At 46.9% G+C, this 21,806-nt stretch overlaps 7 protein-coding genes across 7 annotated transcripts; 5 read left to right on the top strand and 2 right to left on the bottom strand.

Annotated features, from left to right (window-relative positions):
- Window positions 1-100: 100 nt before the first annotated feature.
- On the top strand, window positions 101-1,595 carry I302_103667 (uncharacterized protein; the record flags this gene model as incomplete). Its single annotated transcript, XM_019189038.1, has 6 exons — window positions 101-289; window positions 393-553; window positions 636-733; window positions 796-890; window positions 985-1,174; window positions 1,237-1,595. The coding sequence occupies 6 exons, from the start codon at window positions 101-103 to the stop codon at window positions 1,593-1,595; spliced, it is 1,092 nt and encodes a 363-aa protein (XP_019048600.1).
- A 403-nt stretch (window positions 1,596-1,998) lies between these two features.
- Window positions 1,999-5,690, top strand: I302_103666 (uncharacterized protein; the record flags this gene model as incomplete). Its single annotated transcript, XM_019189037.1, has 12 exons — window positions 1,999-2,023; window positions 2,234-2,370; window positions 2,521-2,625; window positions 2,722-2,967; window positions 3,163-3,486; window positions 3,615-3,693; window positions 3,764-3,977; window positions 4,137-4,302; window positions 4,395-4,586; window positions 4,655-4,831; window positions 4,945-5,123; window positions 5,234-5,690. 12 exons carry the CDS (start codon window positions 1,999-2,001, stop codon window positions 5,688-5,690), a joined length of 2,301 nt encoding a protein of 766 aa, XP_019048599.1.
- A 995-nt stretch (window positions 5,691-6,685) lies between these two features.
- Window positions 6,686-9,851, top strand: I302_103665 (uncharacterized protein; the record flags this gene model as incomplete). The annotated part of the gene is made up of 8 exons (XM_065869711.1): window positions 6,686-6,784; window positions 6,911-7,046; window positions 7,105-7,196; window positions 7,274-7,427; window positions 7,482-8,284; window positions 8,358-8,428; window positions 8,499-8,594; window positions 8,648-9,851. 8 exons carry the CDS (start codon window positions 6,686-6,688, stop codon window positions 9,849-9,851), a joined length of 2,655 nt encoding a protein of 884 aa, XP_065725783.1.
- A 380-nt stretch (window positions 9,852-10,231) lies between these two features.
- I302_103664 (uncharacterized protein) lies at window positions 10,232-11,540 on the bottom strand (the record flags this gene model as incomplete). Its single annotated transcript, XM_019189035.1, has 6 exons — window positions 10,232-10,269; window positions 10,329-10,420; window positions 10,482-10,620; window positions 10,764-11,243; window positions 11,320-11,360; window positions 11,422-11,540. The coding sequence occupies 6 exons, from the start codon at window positions 11,538-11,540 to the stop codon at window positions 10,232-10,234; spliced, it is 909 nt and encodes a 302-aa protein (XP_019048597.1).
- A 557-nt stretch (window positions 11,541-12,097) lies between these two features.
- Window positions 12,098-16,755, top strand: I302_103663 (uncharacterized protein; the record flags this gene model as incomplete). Its single annotated transcript, XM_065869710.1, has 13 exons — window positions 12,098-12,393; window positions 12,473-12,889; window positions 12,962-13,608; window positions 13,674-13,806; window positions 13,867-14,176; window positions 14,239-14,613; window positions 14,672-14,750; window positions 14,820-15,066; window positions 15,139-15,186; window positions 15,256-15,505; window positions 15,593-15,797; window positions 15,911-16,346; window positions 16,437-16,755. 13 exons carry the CDS (start codon window positions 12,098-12,100, stop codon window positions 16,753-16,755), a joined length of 3,762 nt encoding a protein of 1,253 aa, XP_065725782.1.
- Window positions 16,756-17,422: 667 nt separating this feature from the next.
- Window positions 17,423-19,605, bottom strand: I302_103662 (uncharacterized protein; the record flags this gene model as incomplete). The annotated part of the gene is made up of 7 exons (XM_019189033.1): window positions 17,423-17,521; window positions 17,597-18,129; window positions 18,201-18,318; window positions 18,386-18,651; window positions 18,719-19,004; window positions 19,120-19,220; window positions 19,389-19,605. 7 exons carry the CDS (start codon window positions 19,603-19,605, stop codon window positions 17,423-17,425), a joined length of 1,620 nt encoding a protein of 539 aa, XP_019048595.1.
- A 1,261-nt stretch (window positions 19,606-20,866) lies between these two features.
- On the top strand, window positions 20,867-21,805 carry I302_103661 (uncharacterized protein; the record flags this gene model as incomplete). The annotated part of the gene is made up of 6 exons (XM_019189032.1): window positions 20,867-21,068; window positions 21,241-21,288; window positions 21,369-21,406; window positions 21,497-21,575; window positions 21,645-21,709; window positions 21,791-21,805. The coding sequence occupies 6 exons, from the start codon at window positions 20,867-20,869 to the stop codon at window positions 21,803-21,805; spliced, it is 447 nt and encodes a 148-aa protein (XP_019048594.1).
- Between the last annotated feature and the right edge of the window lies 1 nt (window position 21,806).

Below are 21,806 nucleotides of genomic sequence, written 5' to 3'. Positions count from 1 at the left end.
GATACTACTAGACATAGTTATTCATCAACACTCATATAGATCATAGATATAGACATAATTCAATTTCGACATACCAACATATACGACCATATCACCCACCATGGCACTAGGTTGGCTCCTCAAACCCATAGCTCTAGCCTCCACTCTGGCCTTATCGACCCTAGGTATATTGTCAAGGAAGTACCAGCGAGCGAGGTTCTACTATCACTTGACATTATACGTCTCTACGTTGGGAGCACTCAGTCTGTGGGGAGTGGTCGTTAGTATATTGGCGACTATCACTGGACAAGTGAGTTTTGCCACCTCCCTCTACCCCCATCTTCTTGCACCCTTTCCCAATACAAACGTCTGTGTGTGTCTTGGCAAAGGTACTGATGCTGTGTGTGATATAGCGGTTGAACATCAATTACCTGGTGGCAAGATCTTTCTACCTTACTTGCTCGCCTGCAGTGGGCATCACATTTGATGTGGAAGGTGAAGAACATCTGAAGGGGCTGTTGACTGCTCGAGGAGGGAAGGAACAGAGTGCGGTGTTGGTAGGGAATCATCAGAGGTGTGTTCATCCTTTTGCCAACGGATTTATAGCTGCAGTGGTGTCTTTGTCGAACATAATCAGCTGATCATGAGGTAAACAGTTTCCTCGATATTTTATACCTAGGAAGGATATTCCCTAAACGGGCTGCTATAATGGCTAAGCGGGAATTGAAGTATACCCCTGGACTAGGGCAATTCAGTAAGTCGCAGCTATCCATATGATCGGACTCGGCAAAACATTAGCTAATATAGTCTGTACAGTGTCGTTGTCTGGAGCAGTGTTTGTTAATCGATCTAACAGGGTGGACGCCTTGGCTGCTTTACAAGCTGCCGGTGAGGATATGAAGAAGAAGGGGGTGAGTATTGACTCGCTCTTCAGCTCACCCTCGTACCTCTTTATGCCTAAGGTAGGAAAAAACCGCGCATAAGCTGATATTTGGTACTTCGTAGGTTTCATTATGGGTCTTCCCAGAAGGAACAAGATCATCATCCGCCGAACCTGCTTTACTCCCATTCAAGAAAGGTGCTTTCCACCTAGCTGTACAGGCGCAGGTACCCATCGTTCCTGTAGTGGTGGAGAATTATCATAGGTTGTTTGATGGGAGGACGAGATTTGAAAGTGGGAAATTGAGAATTAAGGGTGAGTCCCGTCTCCTATGCTTTTCTCATAAAGAATGCTGATTATGTTTCGTTTGACACTAGTCTTACCTCCTATACCCACTACTGGATTGACTGCAAACGACGTGACTCAACTTTCTGAAGATACTAGAACGAAGATGCTTGATACTCTCAAAGAGATCTCTGAACCTGGACCATCAGTTCAACGGGAATTACAAGCTGAGCCCTCACAAGCGGACCAATCTGTACATGAAGAAACCAAGGAAAGCTCTACCCAAGATCAAGAGAAGAATACGATCCATCTTGATATTGGGAAATCGCACTCTGATTCGGAGGATGTACTTAGTAGAAGCTCGAAGAGTGGGAATGAAAGTACGGAGGATGAGATGGACGATGATGCCGTGCTGCTACGTAAACCCAAGTCTCAAGCCTCTGCTGCTTAATCTTTCCATGTCTGCTTATGGACCGTTTTCTCTCCTCTTAAGTCTGAGCTTCGTTGGGATAGATTACAGAGGGTATGTATGTATGTATGTATGCATGTATGATTAAGAGTATAAATCTGGTATGGTACAATTCACCATACTGCTATCGAGGGAAAGCAAGGGTGCCACGTGGCTGAGATTGACGCATCATCAATTCGCGTACTCGTACTCACCAACAACCAGCAACGAACAATGACAAAAGGTGGTAATGGTGTTGTCTATTCTCTATGTCACAACACCTCATCTATATCACTATTTCATATACCTTATCTAGACAGCATCGAGCATCACTACCCTCTCCGTCCAGACTACACCTCCCCTGATACCCTACCAGCGAACTACACAGTAGAATCATCTATTCAACATGGCCATGGCTCCTCCCCGAAAGGGTACGTGTTAACCCAAACATCACAATGGAAGATCTGAGCTGATCATACGTCTATCTATATCCCTCGTCCATTGTATCATCTTGACCGCCCCACCTGCAACCACACCCCTGATGTTGACTCCCATATTAACCTTCAATTTGTCCTACTTATTCAATCCGTCATGAACTCATGTGATCAACCGACATCCCTTCCCTCGACTCAAATATACAGGAGAGAACTACGAGCTTCGTCAGCAGCTCAACTCGGAGTATCGAGATAAGCGCGCAGACGCGATCAAGAGGGTGATTGCGAATCATACCATCGGGAAGGACTGTAGTGGGCTGTTTCCTGATGTGGTGAAGAATATGGTGGGTTGTTCGTTCTAGTTCGAGCTCTGCATGGAAGTGTCTGCTATGATGTTATGATATTGGACATGGAGGCAACATTGTAGAGCCAGCCTCAGCGAAGTTGCGACCTAGGAGATCAAAAACTGATATATCCAATTTTTCTATGTACAGCAAACAGACGATTTGGAGCAGAAGAAGCTGGTTTATCTGTATCTGATGAATTACGCAAAGACACAACCTGAGTTGGTGATTCTCGCTGTCAACACATTCGTCAAGGTGAGCTCCAAACCTCTCTCTGATACTCTTGGTGAGAACGATAAGCTTATCAAGTTGAACCGTCAATCCTGTTCCTTTCGGCTTCACCTATGATAGGACACCGCCGACCCCAATCCCCTCGTCCGAGCATTGGCAATCCGTACCATGTCTGTCCTTCGTGCGGAGAAGATCTTAGATTACCTGGCTTCCCCGCTTTCGAGGTGTCTCAAAGATGAGAATCCCTATGTACGAAAGACGGCTGCGCTGTGCGTGGCAAAGGTGTTTGATCTGAAGCCTGAACTATGCGTGGAGTATGGGTTCGTGGAGACGTTGAGGGATTTGATCGGGGATGGAAATCCTATGGTGAGTGGTCGGGATTTCATTACTGTCATGTCGTGTTGATCGATCGTGGGAGGGTATTGGTGGGGACATCGTCAATCAGTTCATGGGAGCAGGAGTTCAACCCACTGCTGCTTCATGTTGGATCTCGATTATCTCGACGGAGGTGGTGGTCCGCCCTAAGACGCGATGCTAACCATTTCCTTCCGCTACCTCCAGGTCGTAGCAAACGCCGTAGCAGCCCTCGCAGACATATACGAAGCCTCTCTCGCCCTCCCAACTACTCCCCCCGCCTCACCTGGCAGATCATCCACCCCACCACCTTCGTCCAAACCCAACCCCGAACTATTCATCATCGATCCACCCACATTGACGAAACTTTTGGTGGCGCTGAACGAGTGTTCGGAATGGGGTAGAATTGCGATCTTGAATACCCTTGCGAGGTATAGGGCAGTGGACGAGAAGGAGTCGGAGCATATTTGCGAGAGGGTTATGCCGCAGTTCCAACATGTTAATGCGGCGGTGGTCTTGGGGGCTGTCAAGGTGGGTCTGGTCTTCCATTGTCCCCTCATATACCAGGATCATCAAAATACTTCGCCAAGTCCCACATTGACGACTAGGAAGGCTGTCTGAGCCGTCTGAGCTGATTTTACTGTCTTTACGATCCTCAGGTCATAATGATACATATGAAAGCTGTCACTCGAGAAGATCTCATCAAATCACTTACCCGTAAAATGGCTCCACCATTGGGTATGTTTTTTTTTTAATGTCATCTACCCTGTGCGTTCTTGAGTGGTATGCTGACGCAAGTCTTCTGTAGTCACGCTCATCTCCTCACCACCCGAAGTGCAATGGGTAGCATTGCGAAATATCAACCTATTACTTCAGAAACGACCCGACATACTGGCCAACGAGATGAGAGTGTTCTTCTGCAAATACAATGATCCGCCTTATGTGAAGGTGGAGAAATTGGATATTATGGTTAGGTTGGCTAGTGAGAAGAATGTGGATACGCTTTTGGGGGAGCTGAAAGAGTGGGTGGAGCTTCTTTCGACCATAATTTCCCATCGACCCTATCATGTTAGAATCATGGTAATTCACCTCCCACATTTGAATGGGCCATCGCCCAAACATGTGTCACACGTACAGTAGTGATAGCGGGGCATCAGATGCTGATCCACTATTTGTCTCAGATACGCCTCCGAAGTAGACGTTGATTTCGTACGAAAAGCCGTCAGAGCAGTTGGCCAAGTAGCTATCAAGATTGATGAAGCTGCTGAGCGATGTGTGGGGGTATTGATGGATCTGATAGAGACTAGAGTTAGCTATGTGGTGCAGGAAGCGGTTATAGTGATCAAGGTAAGTCCAAATGTTTGACGCCGTTAGAGAGTAAACATCCGATGATTTGTAATGAGAGGGAGTTGAGCTGATGTCTTTTTTCACTCCATTAGGACATATTCCGAAAATACCCTCATTCGTACGAAGGAATAATCCCAACATTATGTTCCAATCTAGAAGAGCTTGATGAGCCGGAAGCCAAGGCTTCGTTAATTTGGATAATCGGTGAATACGCAGAGAAGATTGAGAACGCCGATGAGCTGTTGGGTACTTTCTTGGAATCATTCAAGGAAGAAAGTTATCCTGTGAGTGTCTCAGCTGGGTTGAAACGGTTGGAGACCGTGCAGCTGATTTACGGAATTTTTTTCTACAGGTCCAACTTCAAACACTCACTGCTATTGTCAAGTTGTTCTTGAAGAAACCCGATGAGAGTCAGACGATCGTGCAAAAAGTTTTACAGGCCGCTACGAAGGATTGTGATTCTGCGGATGTAAGGGATCGAGCGTATATCTATTGGAGGTTGCTGTCCTCGGATCCTGCTGCTGCTAAGGTGAGTCATAGTTTTTGGTTCAAAGCGTCACCTTTTGTTGTCTGTCAAGTCCACTGCCCGGGAATACTGGCTTGTTGCATTTCGGAACAAGGCTAATTTTGCAACTATCACAGTCCGTCGTGCTTGCCGTTCGACCACCTATATCATTACCCCAAACTACGGTTGCACCAGCGATCCTCGAAGAACTCTTAGCGGAAGTGTCGAGTTTGGCTAGTGTCTACCATAAACCAGCTGCTACGTTTATTGGTAAAGGTAGATTGGGTGCTGAAGAGATGCAGCGACGCGCATTAGAGTGGGTACTGTTTCCCTTTCCTCCTGCGACAATTATTTTTCACTGGAAAATCGACCGAGTTCCCTTAATATAAGGTCATATACTGATGTTTTGGTTTGATATGCGAATAGACCCGAAGAAGAGAACGCCCGAGAAAAAGCCCTCCAAACCGTCGTAGCAGGCCAACAAGCAGAAAACCTATTAGATTTCGATGCCGACGATGATCAACCCCAATCGTCATCATCCGGTATCGATGGATCACAATCATTATCGATGTTAGGTAATGGTGGGATATCCTCAACAACTATATCCAATGTGGCTAAATCGACCAATCCATTGGATGAGCTCATGGATCTATTCTCGACCGCTTCGATGGCTGCTCCTGCTACGATGCCTGTCGCTCCGGTGTCTACCGTCAGTGGGATACAGGGATTACAGGATGATCGATCGGATGCTTTTGCTGGATTGACGGGATTGAGCTCTCCCCCTCAGGGATTGGGTAGTGGGGTTACGAGTCCTGTACAAGGACAGAGTCAGCAGAAGGCTGGTGGGGGTGGTGCACAGGATGATTTGTTGGGGTTGTTTTAGCGGGAATGAGAGATAGATTTAAGGAGTTTGTCGATAGATGAGTAGTGCAGGCGTTTATTGACTCGGTTCAGATATACATGATGTATATACTTTTTTCATACATGATGATAATGATGCTTATAGAGTGGTGGTGTAGGTCGAATGCAGAGCAGCATGCCAAGCTTCATCTTGTTATAGGGTGTAGGATGTAGTGCGGTGCTGCCACATTACAGCAACAGTGACGATCAACCCGCCGGTTAGCTTGTTTTTAGGTTCAGAAGTACTATGTTATATCCGGTTGATCACGCATGCTTGGTGTCTTTGTATCCCATATAGACATCTCATATACTCTTATCCCTTGGAGAACAATACATTGTGTTCATATCTTCACTCTTATCATCGATATCATCGAGTAATTGGTACTTGGGCTCAGCGGAATACGACATCCTTTCCTCTTTCCTCTTTCCTTGTTTTTGGGCTTACAAGGTGAAAAAGGTTGATCAAAGTCATATCATCGCGTCATCCCATCACTCTGCTTCGACATATCATTTATACCCTTTTGCCGCTTCTTTCATATCTGGGACTGGGTGTTATCATACTAGACACCTTTACTACTTTACTATATAATTATATTCATATACCAACTCCTAATCATACTACTCGTGTACGACGGAATTCAGGTGAGTGTTCCTTGTTCTTTAGTCTGACATAGCTTTGCACTGTTCCTCTCCATCCGCAGTACCTAGTATATTGTGTACAATGTACAATGTACTATGTACAATGTACAATGTAGTGCATATCCCATACGAGCTATCACTATAACACTTTTGTCATGACCGAGCTGACTTTGACTTTGACTATCTGTCCAAACCAAATGGATAGACTACATAGATCCTTTCATTCCCCTTTCATCTTCAAACCCCCTACTAGCGATACTCATTCTATTACTCCGCTTCATGACCGGTAAATCAATATAGAACACTCAGATGTCTTCTTCTTCACTGTTGGAACCAACCATGTTGGATAATGGCGAACCCCCACCCCAACCTGTACAGAGCAACAGTATGACTCGTAATGCTTCTGCAGATAATGAAGAGAGAGGGAGATCGCCTATTGTGAGTTTATGTTACCCTTCCTTACTCCGATTGAATACCCTTGACAGAACCAAATGCTATTCTTTGTGTACCTGTGACTCTTCTCATTAGTACTGAATTCTGACTCGTCGTCGAACAACTATACAGATGAACCCCGCACAACATCTAGAACACCTCCGCTCGTCCTCCCGCACACCCACGTCAGCAGAGATAGACGCGGTGATAGCTGCTGCTATGGCGAATGCACCTCCGCCCATATCCGTGCAGCCTGACTATCCAGAGAGTGAGTGATGATACCTCGTTCTTTTCGGAATTGGTATGCTGACTGCTGGACATAGTAGCAGGTATAAACAGGTCGGTGACGCCGCTTATGACGAATCTGTTGCCCTCTGCTGTGGGGATAGATGGGCGGGTCAACTTGTTTGTAGGAAACGTATGTTCTACTATTCCTCTTGTGTCTCTGCTTCGAGTGACTATGTGGCTGCTTAGGTGATACTTTGAACTATCTAGCTACCCTACAGAGTCCGCTGGCAGGACCTCAAAGATCTGTTCAGAAAGGCTGGAACTGTACTACGAGCAGATGTAAGCTTGGGACCGGATAATAGGAGTAGAGGGTATGGGACGGTCTTGATGGGAAGTAGGGAAGATGCTGCTCGAGCGATAGGTGAGGCCCTTCTCGCATTGCTCCTATTACTAGCCATTCTAATACCTCGAACAGACCGATACAACGGATACACCTGGCAGACACGTACCCTCGAAGTCCGTCCTGATCGCCTGCCACCCGAATATGAACCTCAGACCCATGCGCCGCACCCCCACCGACCTGGGGTATTCCCCTTCCATTCGAGTGGACATCCACCATTCCCCATGTCAGGTCACCTCACTCCTCAACCAAGTTGGATACCCGGCCAGGGACGACCCCCATTCCCAGGGCACACAGGCTCGCATGGGCTTTTGATACCTGGTATGGGACCTAGTCCGGTAGCTCCTCCCACGGCACTCAGCGGCTCATCCCCTATACCATCATCACAATCACCCAACTCATTATATCCTTCACTATCCCTTCCAATCAGCGTGCAGAATACAGGTGGACATGGACACGGACAACCATACCCACAATTAGCAGCTTCACCACTTGCTGGCTCACTTTCAGCTGGTACCATGAATACACATACCTCACCTGATCCAAATCCTTCCATACCTCTACCACGAAGTACTTCCCCTAACCCCACTTCCAGACCCACCTCAAGCCACAGTAAACCCACTTCACCAGCTAAAGGGGAGAGGGCTCCTCCACCAGGAACACTTGGTCCGCTTCCTCCTCCGCCATTCGCTGTCGTCTCACCTGCGTTATCAAATGCAGGTCTCGCCGGTGCAGGTGCAGAACGTTTAGGTCCAAGTCCACCTACTGTACCTCATGCTCCGATCGCGCCTATACCGCAACTTGAAGGTTTGGCTCATCAGGGTCTGGGATTGGGTCCGCCAGATACGTTGCACGATAGGGTTATTTTTGTTTCTAATGTGAGTGAATCAGGAGAGTCCTGCTGAAATCTACATGGGCGATATGCTGATGAAGCTTTGCCTTTCTCTAAAGTTGCCTTTGTCGGTGCAATGGCAGGATTTGAAGGATCTGCTTAGACCTGCGGGGACTATAATTCGGGCTGAGTGGGTTCTTTTCAGTGATGATTATATGGCAGACTGTACTAAGTTCCTGAGCATTATTGATCGATTGTAGTGTCGCAACCGATGCTAATGGCCGACCTAGAGGGTTTGGTACAGCCTTGTTCGCATCTGAGGGAGATGCAGCTCGAGCAGTGACCTTGTTCAACGAGTGAGTTGTGTATGACTACTGATTCTGAGAATTGACCACTGATTGTTCTGCAGTCTGGAAATACAGGGTCAACGCATACGAGCCCATCTCGAACGAGACTCGATTATCGATCCTTCTCACGCCAATGGTGTATCTTCAGCTTCAGCTTTGGATCAAACGCCTCCGATGTCGAGCGCGCCGTCTGCCGCTAATCAAGAGGAAGACGCTGTCGAGACCTTGGCACCTATAGATACTTCTGCTGAGTCATCCGCGGGACCACATCGAAGCATAGAGAACTCCCCCATAGCCAAACTACCATGGAGTCTGAATACATCGCTACAACATCAGACACCTGGTCGACCTGGCCCTGGTCCCGGTCCTAGCCCAACCCACCAAACACCCGGTATACACCAGCATACACCCAACTTCAGGCAACTCCATCATCCCGGACCAATCTCAATGCCGCCTTTCCCACCCATGCAGAGCGACAACCCACTCTCACCACTCCAAACCCGTGGTCTACCTCCCATGACCCCCTCAATGCCAGGATTCGTATTCAATGCGCCCGTCTACCCCGAGACACCGCCAATCCACCAGGGCTTCTCTGGAATGTCCTTAAATAACTTTGGACCTTTCTCACCTGGTATACCTGTAACTTCCCCTAATGCATTCGGGTATAATCCCTTCTCTGCACCTGGTGCTCCCATCAGATTCCCCCAACCCCCTCAGCAGTCGCCCCATCAATACCAGGGGAGTGCAGTACTGGGTACTCCTACTACCCAGTCTTTCCCTATCTTAAATGGGAACGCAGGACAGCAAGGTAGTATCTCCCAGACATTGAGTTCGGGTCAGGATTACTTCCCACCGATAGGAATAGGGATGAACGGGATGATGCCTGATACGCCTACTCCGAAATTGGCTGGTAGGATACCCTTGTCATCTTCCTCTTCTTCCGGTGCGGGCGGTACGAATCCATTGAATGCAAAGGAGAGATTAGCTTCTACTGCATCCGAAGAAGCTTTAGTTGAAGCTGCGAATAGTCTCTCAATCGACGGTGGCGCAGATGGAGGTGGGAAGAACAGTCCGGATAGTCCAAGTGAGATGAGGAGGACGTTGAGCAGTAATACCAATGCGGGCAATGGTAGTGCAGGAGAGATGGAGGTGAAAGGTAGAATAAGTCTGGATGGGAAAAGGCCGACGTCGTTCTTGGATCCTTCGTCTGTAGGCGGAGGGGGGAAAGGAGATAGGAGAGCGAGCTTTGATGATTCCACCAGGTAGGGGGGTTGTATACTTGTTGTTTGGGTGTTAGGTTTAGGTATGGGACCTGTTTCTCCTGGTGCTTTTACAATTTAGGCTTTTATACCACGTCATACTTTGTTTTGTTTTGTCTTGTTTTGATCTTTATTTCAATGGGCTTTAGGTGGTAGATACTGCATCGCATTATTTAGGGTATTGGTTTTAGAGTATATACAAGGTATATATATATCAGTGTTTTTGGTGTAGGGCTTGTACCAGTCTCAGTATGGATATATGCATTGAGATTCTGGATATTCGCTGAGAATTATTTACATGACTTGGTATACAACTTTGTTATGCTAGGTATAGTCTAAAGAAAGCAACGATATTCTTGGATCTATCTGTCTAGTCGTGTGGGGCGATCAATGTCTCCCTGCACGTTCTTGAGAGGCGTCTTTGACTATGAGATCGAAAATGAAGTCAGTAGGAGAAACAAACATGAGGCATTGATCGACATACGTTTATAAGCTGGATCCCATCCACCGGGAGTACAAGGATTCCTCAATAACGGATTAGGCGACGTATTGGTAGTTGATCCCAGGGATGTGTACCTACCCACGACAAGTCAGCATAACCATATTATATTTCTGGTGAGTGGATGCACAGGCTCACCCTTGATCGTATAATCCACAATAGGGGACTTTCAACTCCAATAGGAAATCCCATACGTCCGAATATGTCCAGTGGAGGATCGGGTGGACACGTAGGAATTGGGGCCAGGATGGATCGGTGGGTGCGAGGATGTCGACGTCTGTGTGATCTCAGTTAGTAACGATTTTCTAGAATATCGTAGCTTCCATCTGATGATATTCTCTATGTATATATCATAGCTCCATCTGATGCTTTTCTTAACTGGATGCGATATGCTTAAAGTCGGGAGATGGCCGCACTCACTATCATTCGGATCACCTTTCCTCGTACCTACCAACACGCTCCTACACCCCTTCCCACCTTTATTCAACCATTCTTCCAAAGCGGACTTCATACCTCCTCCGAATCTGTATAGATCCAACTTATACTTTTTGGTGCAGTCCAGTACGAACTCGTCCAGTTCTGGGAAAGGGTTCGGGGCAGTTATGTATATGCTACGTATTGGGGCGTAGGGGAGGGATGATTCCGATGGAAGGTGATGGGTTGCGTGAGATAATGAGGTTTGAACATCACCGGTACGTGGTGGAGGTGTAGAGGCTGGACCTTCTATCGATGTGGAAGACGAAGGGGTCAAAGGAGGTTGGGCTGGGGAGGACTGTGTAGGTGTGGGAGGTAGGGAAGGTATCTGGATTGAGGCGTCTGGTTTAGGTAGGAGCGTCGATTGACAGGAATTTGTATGACGGGCGTATAGAACTGCTGCGTAGATGTGCAGTAGGACTGTACCTGTTGTAGAACGTACTATATCAGCTGTTGGGGACTCTCATCCTCGGATAAGCTGGTTGAGCTGTAGAGGACTTACAGTCTTTACCGCCGTTAAATGACATAGCTACAGATTCTTCACTGATACACAGAAAGGGGTCAGCTGAACGTTATATCGCGGATCATAAACATATTAGCTCACCCCAGCTTGCTCAATACCGTCTCTATCAACACCAAAGCCTCTTTCACCAGTCCACCTAATCGATCGGGTCTCTGGGCTCGTTCTAGTACGTTGAGGAGGGACTGTTGATCTATCGACATGTTTGATATTCTTCCGCAGGTGGATATGAGCACCCTCGCTACTTGTGTGATGGTATCTGTCGATGACCTCGTGAGGGGTGTTCCGACTGAACACTTATCTGTGATATAGTATCTAATGAGGACCTGCAATTGATGACCAACACCCAGTCTCACAACGGATACGAGTATCTCTCGAATATCTATCTATCGTCTCTCGGACATCAGAGCATGCGAGCGGAACTGGCCGATCAGTGGGCTAAAAAGGCATGCCGGACCAGCCGGAATAACGTCAAGGCGCGCCAGTTCAACCTCTACACGCGGAGCTCCTTTTACGCTTGCCTATTTGTTCGATCATTCTTCAACTTAGTAGTATCCGTCATGGTGCATGTGGGGTTGTACACAAAGACACACCACTACCACAGTACTATTCGTATCTTCTTGCCATTGTTCTTTCTCATCCTCACTCTTATCCACCATCCTCGTGAGATACATCAATCACCTCGGTAGCGTCAACACCGATATGGTCTCCCATCTGTAGGCATCGCTCACCCTCTCAACCCTCGAGGATATAGATCAAAATGGCATCTTCTTCTGCCCATCCCCCCTCTACCTCTGGTCCTGGTGCATCCTCGTCTGGTGGTGTAAATGCCAACCCACCCATACAAGCATCGACATCAACTACTCTACCGACGGCAAGGCCGCGGAACCCTCAGCTGAGCAATGATCCCTGGTTCGCGTATCCTACACCCACGCCCGAACAGATAGAAGAGGAATTACCACCATACTTTGAAGGGGAGAATGTACCGCTGGGACCGTTGTTGGACAGGTTGGTTAGGAAGGGGTATGGAGATCTGAGATATCTATTGGCTGAAGTGTGAGTTTACCTTCTCTCCTGCTACCACAGAAGTGTCAATCACGACATGCTGATTATGGTCTGCTGGTTCTTATTCTAGACTGCCACCCCTATCTGCCAAACAGAAACCCAAACACATAATCAACTATGCAACTACCACCCGTCAAGCATTGTTAAAGTATCTCGCAGTACTCAGATGGAAGAACGCGGTTGATCTACCTTCTATTCCTTCCTCTTCGTCCGGTGGAAAGGGACAACAAAGTGGTACCTACACAAACCAAAATGGAATCACGAATTTCCCTACACCCCATTCAAACGGAGATGATACCTCCCCACCATCCATCTTATCAAATAATAAGGGCAAAGGCAAAGCCATTGCTGCAGGTGAAGAGATACCGGTCAAGGGAAAAGTATCGGATTCAAGGAGATTAGCTCAATTCATGGAACATCAGAATAAACAGCATGATGATGCTGTCATTCATCTCAAACACGTTACCAAGCTGGTCGAATCGTTAAGGTGAGTCTGCTATCGCCATTGTCATCTTCTTGCATTGTGTAGCTGACCATCACGCTTGAACGCATTTTGCAGAGAACGTAATCCCGACCTACTCACTGCGCTATCTCTCCTCACGACCGGGACTTATAATCGTCTACCCACCAACATCATCGAGCCATTCATCCCCAAACCACCATTAACCAACTCATCAATCCTATCACTATTGAAAAAACTCAACCGACATGTCAGATACAGACTCCGTTGTGTGGATTATCTTCCTCCTGATCTGGTCGTAGAGGGGATCTCAGATGGTCAAGTCTACCTTCGAGGAGGAGGCGAGAACGGATGGAAAGCAAGGATGACAATAGTAGGATTCGGGGAAGACTCGAAATGGTGGTTGACGGGTGTGGAGTGGCGTTGGCGTAATAAGGATAGAGGTGTGAACGATCCTGGGGGCGAAGAGCCGACAAAAGGGGAGGGGAAGAGGTTCACGGGTGAGGAGAGGCAGAGTATATTGGATCTGGCGAATCTGGATATACTTCCTCCGAGGGAGGTTGATATACAGCAGCGGAATCAAAAGAAGGATCAGGTAGTAGAGAAGGTGATTGATGGGGATCAGCAGAAAGCTGTCGTTGCTGCTTCTGGTGGGGAGGGGACTACGAAATTGACGGATGTGGAGGAGACAAACGAGGAGAAGAACGTGGTAGATGCTCCTCTTGTGAGGATATACAATTTCTTACGTGAGTAGTCATTGTCGGAGAACTTTGAGTGGAAATGATGTAAAGCTAATTTTACGGTATTACAGAGCATCTTTCGTTATCATATCAACTGGAAATCCTCTTTTCTCAAGCCATGGCTCTGAGTCAGGGGAAGTGGAGGAATCAGTTGAGGGTGGAAATAGATCGAGAAAACAAGACTTTGAAGGTGAAATATTGGATGTGAGTTGTTAAGCTGTACTCGCCATTGACGACCTAACCCATGCTGATATCGTCTGGTAGTCGTCCACGTCCGGCTATAATAGCTCAGCAGCAGCAACAAGCAGCAGTAGGGAAACGTCCGGCTCCCGCTGCAAGTCTCGGCACTGCTCGGACACCATTGGTAGGAGGTATACTCAGTATCACCCTCGGTGAGAACGGTGTACAGCCGAATGAAACGGATAGTATACTGGGCGATGTCTCTTCTGGCGGACTGATACCGAATGAAAGGGTCCTTCGACTACAGCTGGGCGTGAAATGGGAAGTTGGGGAGTTGGGTATTGGAGGAGGACTGAAAGTTGGAGATGTAATGGATGGAACGGTATTACGCATTGTAAGTCATTTCAGCTGGAAGATGCCGATTTAAGGTTGATTATAGCTGATGACTTTTCGCAGGACTCCGCTTCATTGGACATGGAGAATCTCCTCATGACATCTGCTCGAGCTCATGCAGCTCACTTGACAAGAGTACAAGCATCTTCGTTGATCTCATCGCCAAAATTCATATTATCGCTACTCAACTCACCAACCCTTCAAGAATCAGAAGATCAGAATTCCCCTCGTCCCCTTACTCTTCGTATACCCCTTCCATCCCGACAACGCATATCCAGTCTGTTGATTGGCGTATCAGCGTATAATGGATATATCGAAATTGAGGATGATGGTAGTATAGGGAACGAAGGAAGAGCAAATAGGGTGGAAATGGCTACGAAGAGTATCAATGATGGTAAGACTAGATTGGTGGATGATATCGGTAGATTGACCGTTGCTGTAAGCTCTACTTACCTTCATGACGTGCGAAGCTTAGCTTATGTTCGAATTGTGATAGGTCGTAATGGAGAACCTGGAAGATCAGATGCGACAGTTGGGTTGGAAACCTATCCGCAGACTTGCTTTACGTTCTCAGGGTGAGTCGATTTCGTTCGTTCTAGGCATACTTGAGAAACAGGATTGACGAAATTGAGTTGGATTTGCAGATCTTGCCAAAGTCCACTTACATCCAGCTACCACCATCCTCATCCCCGTTCCATCGTCTTTATCGCACTACTTTGTGACCAAGGTAACGCAGAATGGACTGGCATTTGAATTGCTGAAAACTATCAAATTACCAATTGAGAATGGGTTGGGTGTGGGCACCAAATTTGCTGTGGGGGATAGAGTTCCCTTAGATCTGGAGAAGTTGAGGGCTGGGAGGAAAGAGAAGGGCGAGATCACTGGATCACCGTGAGTAATTTTATCGAACAAATCCATGCACTGTGGGCTGGAAAGCAATGTTGACTGACTGGTCCAATGTAGGTTCGAGATTGGTAATAAGGATTTGAGGAAATTATATATCTTATCCAAGTGAGTGGAAAACACAGTCACCCGGGCAGTAGTTCATTGGCCTTTCGCTGATAACCCACCTTGTCGCAGTGCCCTGGTCGCTCAGACAATCATCGAGCAGCAGCTGAAAGAACGGAATATCCCGTTCACAGCCCAATACCCCCCTACTACTGGACCAGGTGCTCCCCGCTCGTCATCGGCATTGGCCGGGTTGGTTCCCACTATATGTGTCGATGTTCGAGATCTCCTCAGAGATGGGAAGACAGGTGCAGCTGCGGATGTCGCCATGCCCAAGGTGGGGATGCAGATTGAAAATTGGTGGAAAGGCGGGCGGTGCGAGGTGAGTCAACAGTCGAACTTGATCTCGGCTCTGACAAATAAACATCAATGAAGCTGACGCTGTGCTAACATCTGGACAAATGAATAGGTTACAACGATCGTCCAGCTTCGTCAACAGTCTTCAATGTCCCAAGCCTCATCTTCCAACGGTTCTCAACCCCATTCAGAAGATATCTCATTCGACCCTTCTTCGTCCATAGTGAAATTCAGGGCGAAGGATATAGAGAGATGCGTACCTGCCTTTTTGGAGCAGTGGGAGAGGTTGAGTAAGGTTATTGTAGTTGCTGGAGAGGGTGAGTGCTGTCCTTCGATTCCTGCAAATCCAGTTTCACTATTCTTTCCATATAGTCGGTATGGAACTTCTTTATCGAAAGACATACTGATTATCTGTTACTTCCTCTCTCAGTGAACCGACTCAACAAACTCGCCGAGTTCAAAGATATCAAAATGCTTTCCTTCGACCTACGTACCGCTACCTTGTCATACTCTAAGGGCTACAACGCATCTATTACTTACATACCCACAAACGACTCCTATCAAGTAATCCTAACATCCGATCAACCTTCCATCCCAACATCAGTAAATACCGATTCTTCGTTGAGGATACAGCAACCGCACTATAACCCACATGAAAGGCTCTCACAACTTTTGAGTGCAAGATTGACGCAACTTGCTTCTGAGCCTGTGGAAAGCCAAGGATCGATTGGAAAGGAGTTCTTCCGTCTGTTGAAGAATACTTTACCATTCTTTGAGCAGGTCGAGAAGATCGAGAAAAGAGGTTGGAATTTGTTGGTGATGGATTTGAGAGAGTGGAGGATCGTAAGGGATCATGGGGGCAGGAGGTGAGTGGATGTTTTTCTCGGTTCAGATTATACTCTTGTGCCTTGGCAGACTCGATGGTAGAAGTGAGTTGACTGATGTGATTCATGTAGATACGCCCTCGATATAATCCTCATTCCCTCCTTGTCGCATTACTTGATCCAATCCGCTCACAAACCTCGAGGTCCAGATCGAAGAGTAGTAGATCTTACAGGTAAACTCAACGAACTCCCCTTATCCAAAATTATTCCCAAAGTGTTCGACCAGCAGAAAGCACTTTCATTAGTATCGACCAGTAATGGGAGAAAGGGGGATATGCCACCTTTGATGAAATTGGATCAGAATACCAGTCTACTATGTCAAGTGGGATTGGTCGAGGGAGTTTTGCAAGGGGTGTTGAATGAGGTGGACTTGGTCATTGGGAAGGATTGAGATGCATTATCTCGCAAGTACGAGTAAGGGTGTATTATAGATATGGACCACAAGTGAAGATTTCTTGGGGTATAAATTGCACAGCATTCTTTGTCTATATCTTTATTTTATTGCGGCAGCATGAAATGCAGTATTCTTGTGATATCGTCTAGTCTCGCCTTTGAGTGTTATGCTGGGCAATTTATCGACCGACGCTGCTGGATGCGACACTGTGTTACCTATACCTTAGTTGATTCGATGATTTTGTATCGTCTTCTCTAGCTTTGCCCTCGGTACGGAATTTAGCAAGTTGATAATCTGCTAGACGATCAGTCATGTCATCCTAATCCCGATGTCGTCAGTCTAGATCACAGGATCGGAACGAGTCGCTTTATGCAAATTCATGTTCATGTGAAATGGGCTCATACACATCAATGTATTTCGATATGAACATGTCGAATACGAACCAAGTCTGTCAATTAGATTATTCTCTTCTTATCTTATAAGGTATCTCCAAGAAATCTCTTGTTCCAAGTCATAGGGACATAACCCAAGTCTCTTTCTTTCTTTACCACTCCTATCTCTATTCACATGGAATCACCACCCATCGATATGCAGTTCTCTCAGAGACAAAGCTGTGGCAATCTACAAATTATCGACCGAATCTCGGTTGTTATGTGGTTTGTTATTATTGTTGTTGGAATGATTGGGGATATTGCTGTTTGATCCTAGCTTCGGTGTAATCACGCCACTGCTGAGAGGTGTTTCCTAGACCATTGGGAGCGGGCTGTAATGAGAAAGACGATAAGTCAGTTGACATTCTCGAAATCGATTGAGCAGGGAAGAGAACGCGATCACTCACCGGTTGTTGGTTATACACCGGTTGGGCAGGTTGAGTAGAAGTCTGAGGGGTAGGCAGGCTAGCGATGGGTCTACCGCTCGAAGCAACAGATACGTCCACAGGAGCAGGGCGGGGTTGAGCTTGAACAACTGGAGATGCAGAAGATGAGCCAGCATTGTTGATGATGGGAGCAGCAGCTTTGGCGCGAGTTGCGACTTTAGTGGGCGAGATGATGGCTCTTTCGGTCCATTCATCGTTGTACGTTGGGTCTAATTCTTCTGCCCTTCGTGATCTCTTCAACGCCCTAGCTTCTCTCTCATCAACATCATCATCCGCTTCATACTGTTCAGCAGCGGGAACTTCTTCTAATTTTCTCTTCTTCGGGATCGCAAGGATGAAATCCGAGAGTAGCGCGAAGACTGTGGTATTTGCAGATACGTTTCCAGGTACGTGATGTCGGATCATGGCTCGCATCTTGCCGATCTCTTGAGCAAGGGCACGGACAGAGAGGAAACCCATTCGAGAGTAGATGAGATAGCCGCCAAACCAGAATTCTATAATGGTCATAGCATAGCATGTCAGCGATTTGAATCAGAAACCAGCTGAACAGGGTGAAATGACTTACCGACTGGTGCGATTCGATTAGTCGTCGTAGTCTCGAAAGCTTCGTCCCAGTGGTTGTAAGCGATATTTATGAAAACCGACAAAGTCAAGTTGATACGGTTTTTGAAATCTTGATCAGGCTAATTGGACATCAAGTGTGACTATCACGTGAGCGACAACTCGAATGAGATGTGAACGGCGACTCACAGGATCGCCCCTCTCAACAAATCTCTTCAATCCAGAAATTGCAGGAGACCAAATCTTGTTGGGCGAGCTCTCACGAGCCGTCGCAACTAGACCAAGCAAGTTTTGGAAGATTCGACCTCTATTGGTGACCCAGTTGAGTTTCTTGCCCAAAGTTGCTTCAGCCGTGACATATCGTTTCTCAAGCTCGGTGATCCACTCAGGCCAAGGACCACCGTGAGCCTGTAATTTCTCGGCGGAAGATAATTGTACACCCAATTGTACACGTTCTGCGAACCAAATTTACACCAGTCAGTTGAATTCCACAGTAAATCAACATTGTGCGAACAGACTTACGGAACACGTCTCTCTGTTGTATATCCGTCATATCGTAATACTCTACGGCGGTCAATTGGAAGAGGTCAAACTGAGTTTTGAGATCCTTCGGTAGCTGCTGACCTCTGTGTCCGGCAAACTTAGTATACCAGTATTTTTGCCTGGTGTTTGGGGATTCAAATGGGATCTTGCCGTCCATGAACCAGAGAATCGAGGTACATCGTTGTTTCCCATCGATGCAGATGCGAGTGTGATTACCAGCTTCATCTTTGGAGACGGCGAAGATGATAGGGGGAACATAGTAGTTCTGCATTGAGAGATGCCAAGTCAGCACTCACGAACATGGAAGAGAAGGAGATTGGGCCAAAGCGACATGAAAAGGATATAATATGAGTGCTAAGCAGGTGACGGACGAGACTCACCATGAATATCGATTGTATCAAAAGCATCATCTTCTGCTCTGACCAGACGACGTCTCTCTGATAGTCAGGGTCGAGTTTAACGCTGCCGGTGTGAATCATGTCTATATTGGGTCGTCAAGTCAGCTTAGCATCGATGCACTAGCAACACGCCGTCTCTCTCGAGGATAGCACAGCTTTGACAGTGTTGAGACAGGCAGGATTGGAGGGAGGAGGGGGAAAGGGGGGGGAACCTGAAAGGCTTGATCAGAGACTAGCAATAGACCGCTCACCATGTAAGGACCTAGTAGCTAACATGATATTATGAGGCTTGTTCATCTGCCCCTTGATGATCTCGGCACTATTAGGTGGCCCCTTCTTCTTAGGCTTCTTATCGACTTCATCGTCGTCCGACAACTCATCAAACAGATCATCCAAGTCCGAGTCGTCCGACAAAGCACCAGCGGCGGTATAGTTTGCATTACTGGTCGAAGCACGTTTGGGAGGCATCGTCGAAATGATGATATTGCGAAGGTAGGAGGTTCGGGTTATCGAAATTTAATGTTGACGCGTTACTACATTGCGGTAAACCACGCGTGAGCGTGAGCGCGAGACACCATCAATCAGGGACAGCAAAAAAAGAAAGAACAAGATCAACTTACCTTGGTATCAAAGGTGATTAGATGTTAAAGTTGTGAAGAATGACTTTGGTAGGAATAATCAAAGGATGGGATGGGGTGGCAAGTGAAAAGTGAGAAGTATAGAAGAGTTGAGAAAAGTGGGAAAAAGGGGTGGAATCCAACTTTCAAAGGGGTTTACTTATATCTTTTGAACCTCCACTTTCTGAATCCTAGAAGAAGTACTCAGGAACATCAAATTGGCAATTGTTAATACCCTTTTTCACATTCCCCCACTCTTAGAGGGAGTGCCTGAAAGGTGGCACACTCCTTTTAGACAGGGCTGGACTCATCAGGATGAGTCATTTTGTTCTGATGCATACAGACCTGTCTCAGGAATTTGATCTTGGACTAAAGAAGTCCCCCAAAATGGATGATGCATACACACTTACTTTCATACTCCCCTCAAAGGCTGCACACCTCCACAACATGGCGGATTTGCAATCCGCACAAAGCAAATCACACCATTTACGCCCTTCATATTGCCAATATTGGATGCGGATTGCAAATACAGTTTGAAAAGGATGAGTAAACTTGCCTTCTTTGGCACAGCTCTGAGAAAACCAAATGGAGGAAGGCTGAGGTTGCTTCCTGAGAGTGGAGGAACAAGCTGATTCTGAGAGAAGCAACTTTAAGAAGTCAAGAAGTCAGGAGATCAAGAGATCAAAGTGACATGCCATGCAGAGTAATTCCAGTTGGAATACTGGATTGCTCTACATATTGTGTAGAGTTCAGCAGCATCAAGTTACTAGAGATGATGGTAATGAGTTGTTTGGTGGTGAGCAAGATCCTATGCATGAGGCATACAGTCCATAAAGGCAGTCTCGCAAAACTCACTCTTTCACCTGCGACATCCAGACGAGTACGATGAAAGGACGTGTCTTTCGCAACGAGGTAACTAACGGCATGGAATAGGAAGGCACGATGATCTCCCAACTTTTTTTGGTTTTGTAGATTTGTTTACCTTGATGACTCGACGTCGATTCGAATGCACTTGATCATATAGACTGTTCAAACCATCTATCACACCACCTCCCTGAACACCCACTCATCCCTATATTCGCAGTCCGACCACCCCTCCGAGCAGACTCGCCATGGCCTCCGTACCAGAGTTCAACCCCCAACACGAGGAAGACCACCAGCTCCTCGGATCAGAACGTAATCCCATAACGAACGCTACGTTGACGATAAGAATAATCAAGTCATTCGAATTTAGGACGCAGAAGAGTATGGTGGTGAAGCATCTGAACCTTGAGGAATTGACTGTTGGGGGGTTGATGGATTTGGTGAGGGATGGTGAGTCGATTTGGTTGAGATTGGTCGAATGGGACGAGGGGGAGGTGATAGCTGGACTGGGATAGTTGGATGGTACGCGATGTTTGGGTGGGGTGGATGATCTTAGCTAGAGGGAGGGATAGCCTCGGTTTCTAGCTCCAAGCTGACAATGATATCGTTGTTTATGTTGTAGAGATAAAGAAGCAATCGGGGTACAAACCGTATCGAACGTTGATTCTGGGTGAGTCCACCACCTTGTGCTATATACCCAGCTCCTCCACCGGCATGGAATCGAGCTGACGATATGCACCGATGAGGTAGATACGATGAAGCTATACACCGTAGCTCACGGACACAAGGTGAGTACAGTTGCTACCCTCCAACTCCAACCATCGCCAGATAGCTCTGCGTTGAAACACTTCGACTAACCACGCTGTGTCTCACAATAGACCACCAACCTCATCATCAATCTCGACCACGACGAATGGATATTGGATCCTTCCAAAACCCTCAAACAGATTGGTGCTCGTGAGTGACATCTATCCCTACTTGTGGCATTGTACGGTGATAGCTGATCTTGACGTTTTCTTGATGTAGAGAACGAAACGGAAATATCATTCTTCAATAGAGAATCATATGATAAGTTCAAGCTCAACCCAGAGGTATGTCCTGATTATCCAGCCTTCGCCTTCTGGTTTACTTGTACCTTTGGACATATCGCTAACTTGCCTTTAAACTATCAGGTCAAATGGGATTGAT

Source organism: Kwoniella bestiolae, chromosome 2 (assembly GCF_000512585.2).
Source record: "Kwoniella bestiolae CBS 10118 chromosome 2, complete sequence".
NCBI classification, from domain to species: Eukaryota; Fungi; Basidiomycota; class Tremellomycetes; order Tremellales; family Cryptococcaceae; genus Kwoniella; species Kwoniella bestiolae.
The sequence above is the reverse complement of the archived record's forward strand: the minus strand, read 5'-3'. Positions and strand labels throughout refer to the sequence as shown.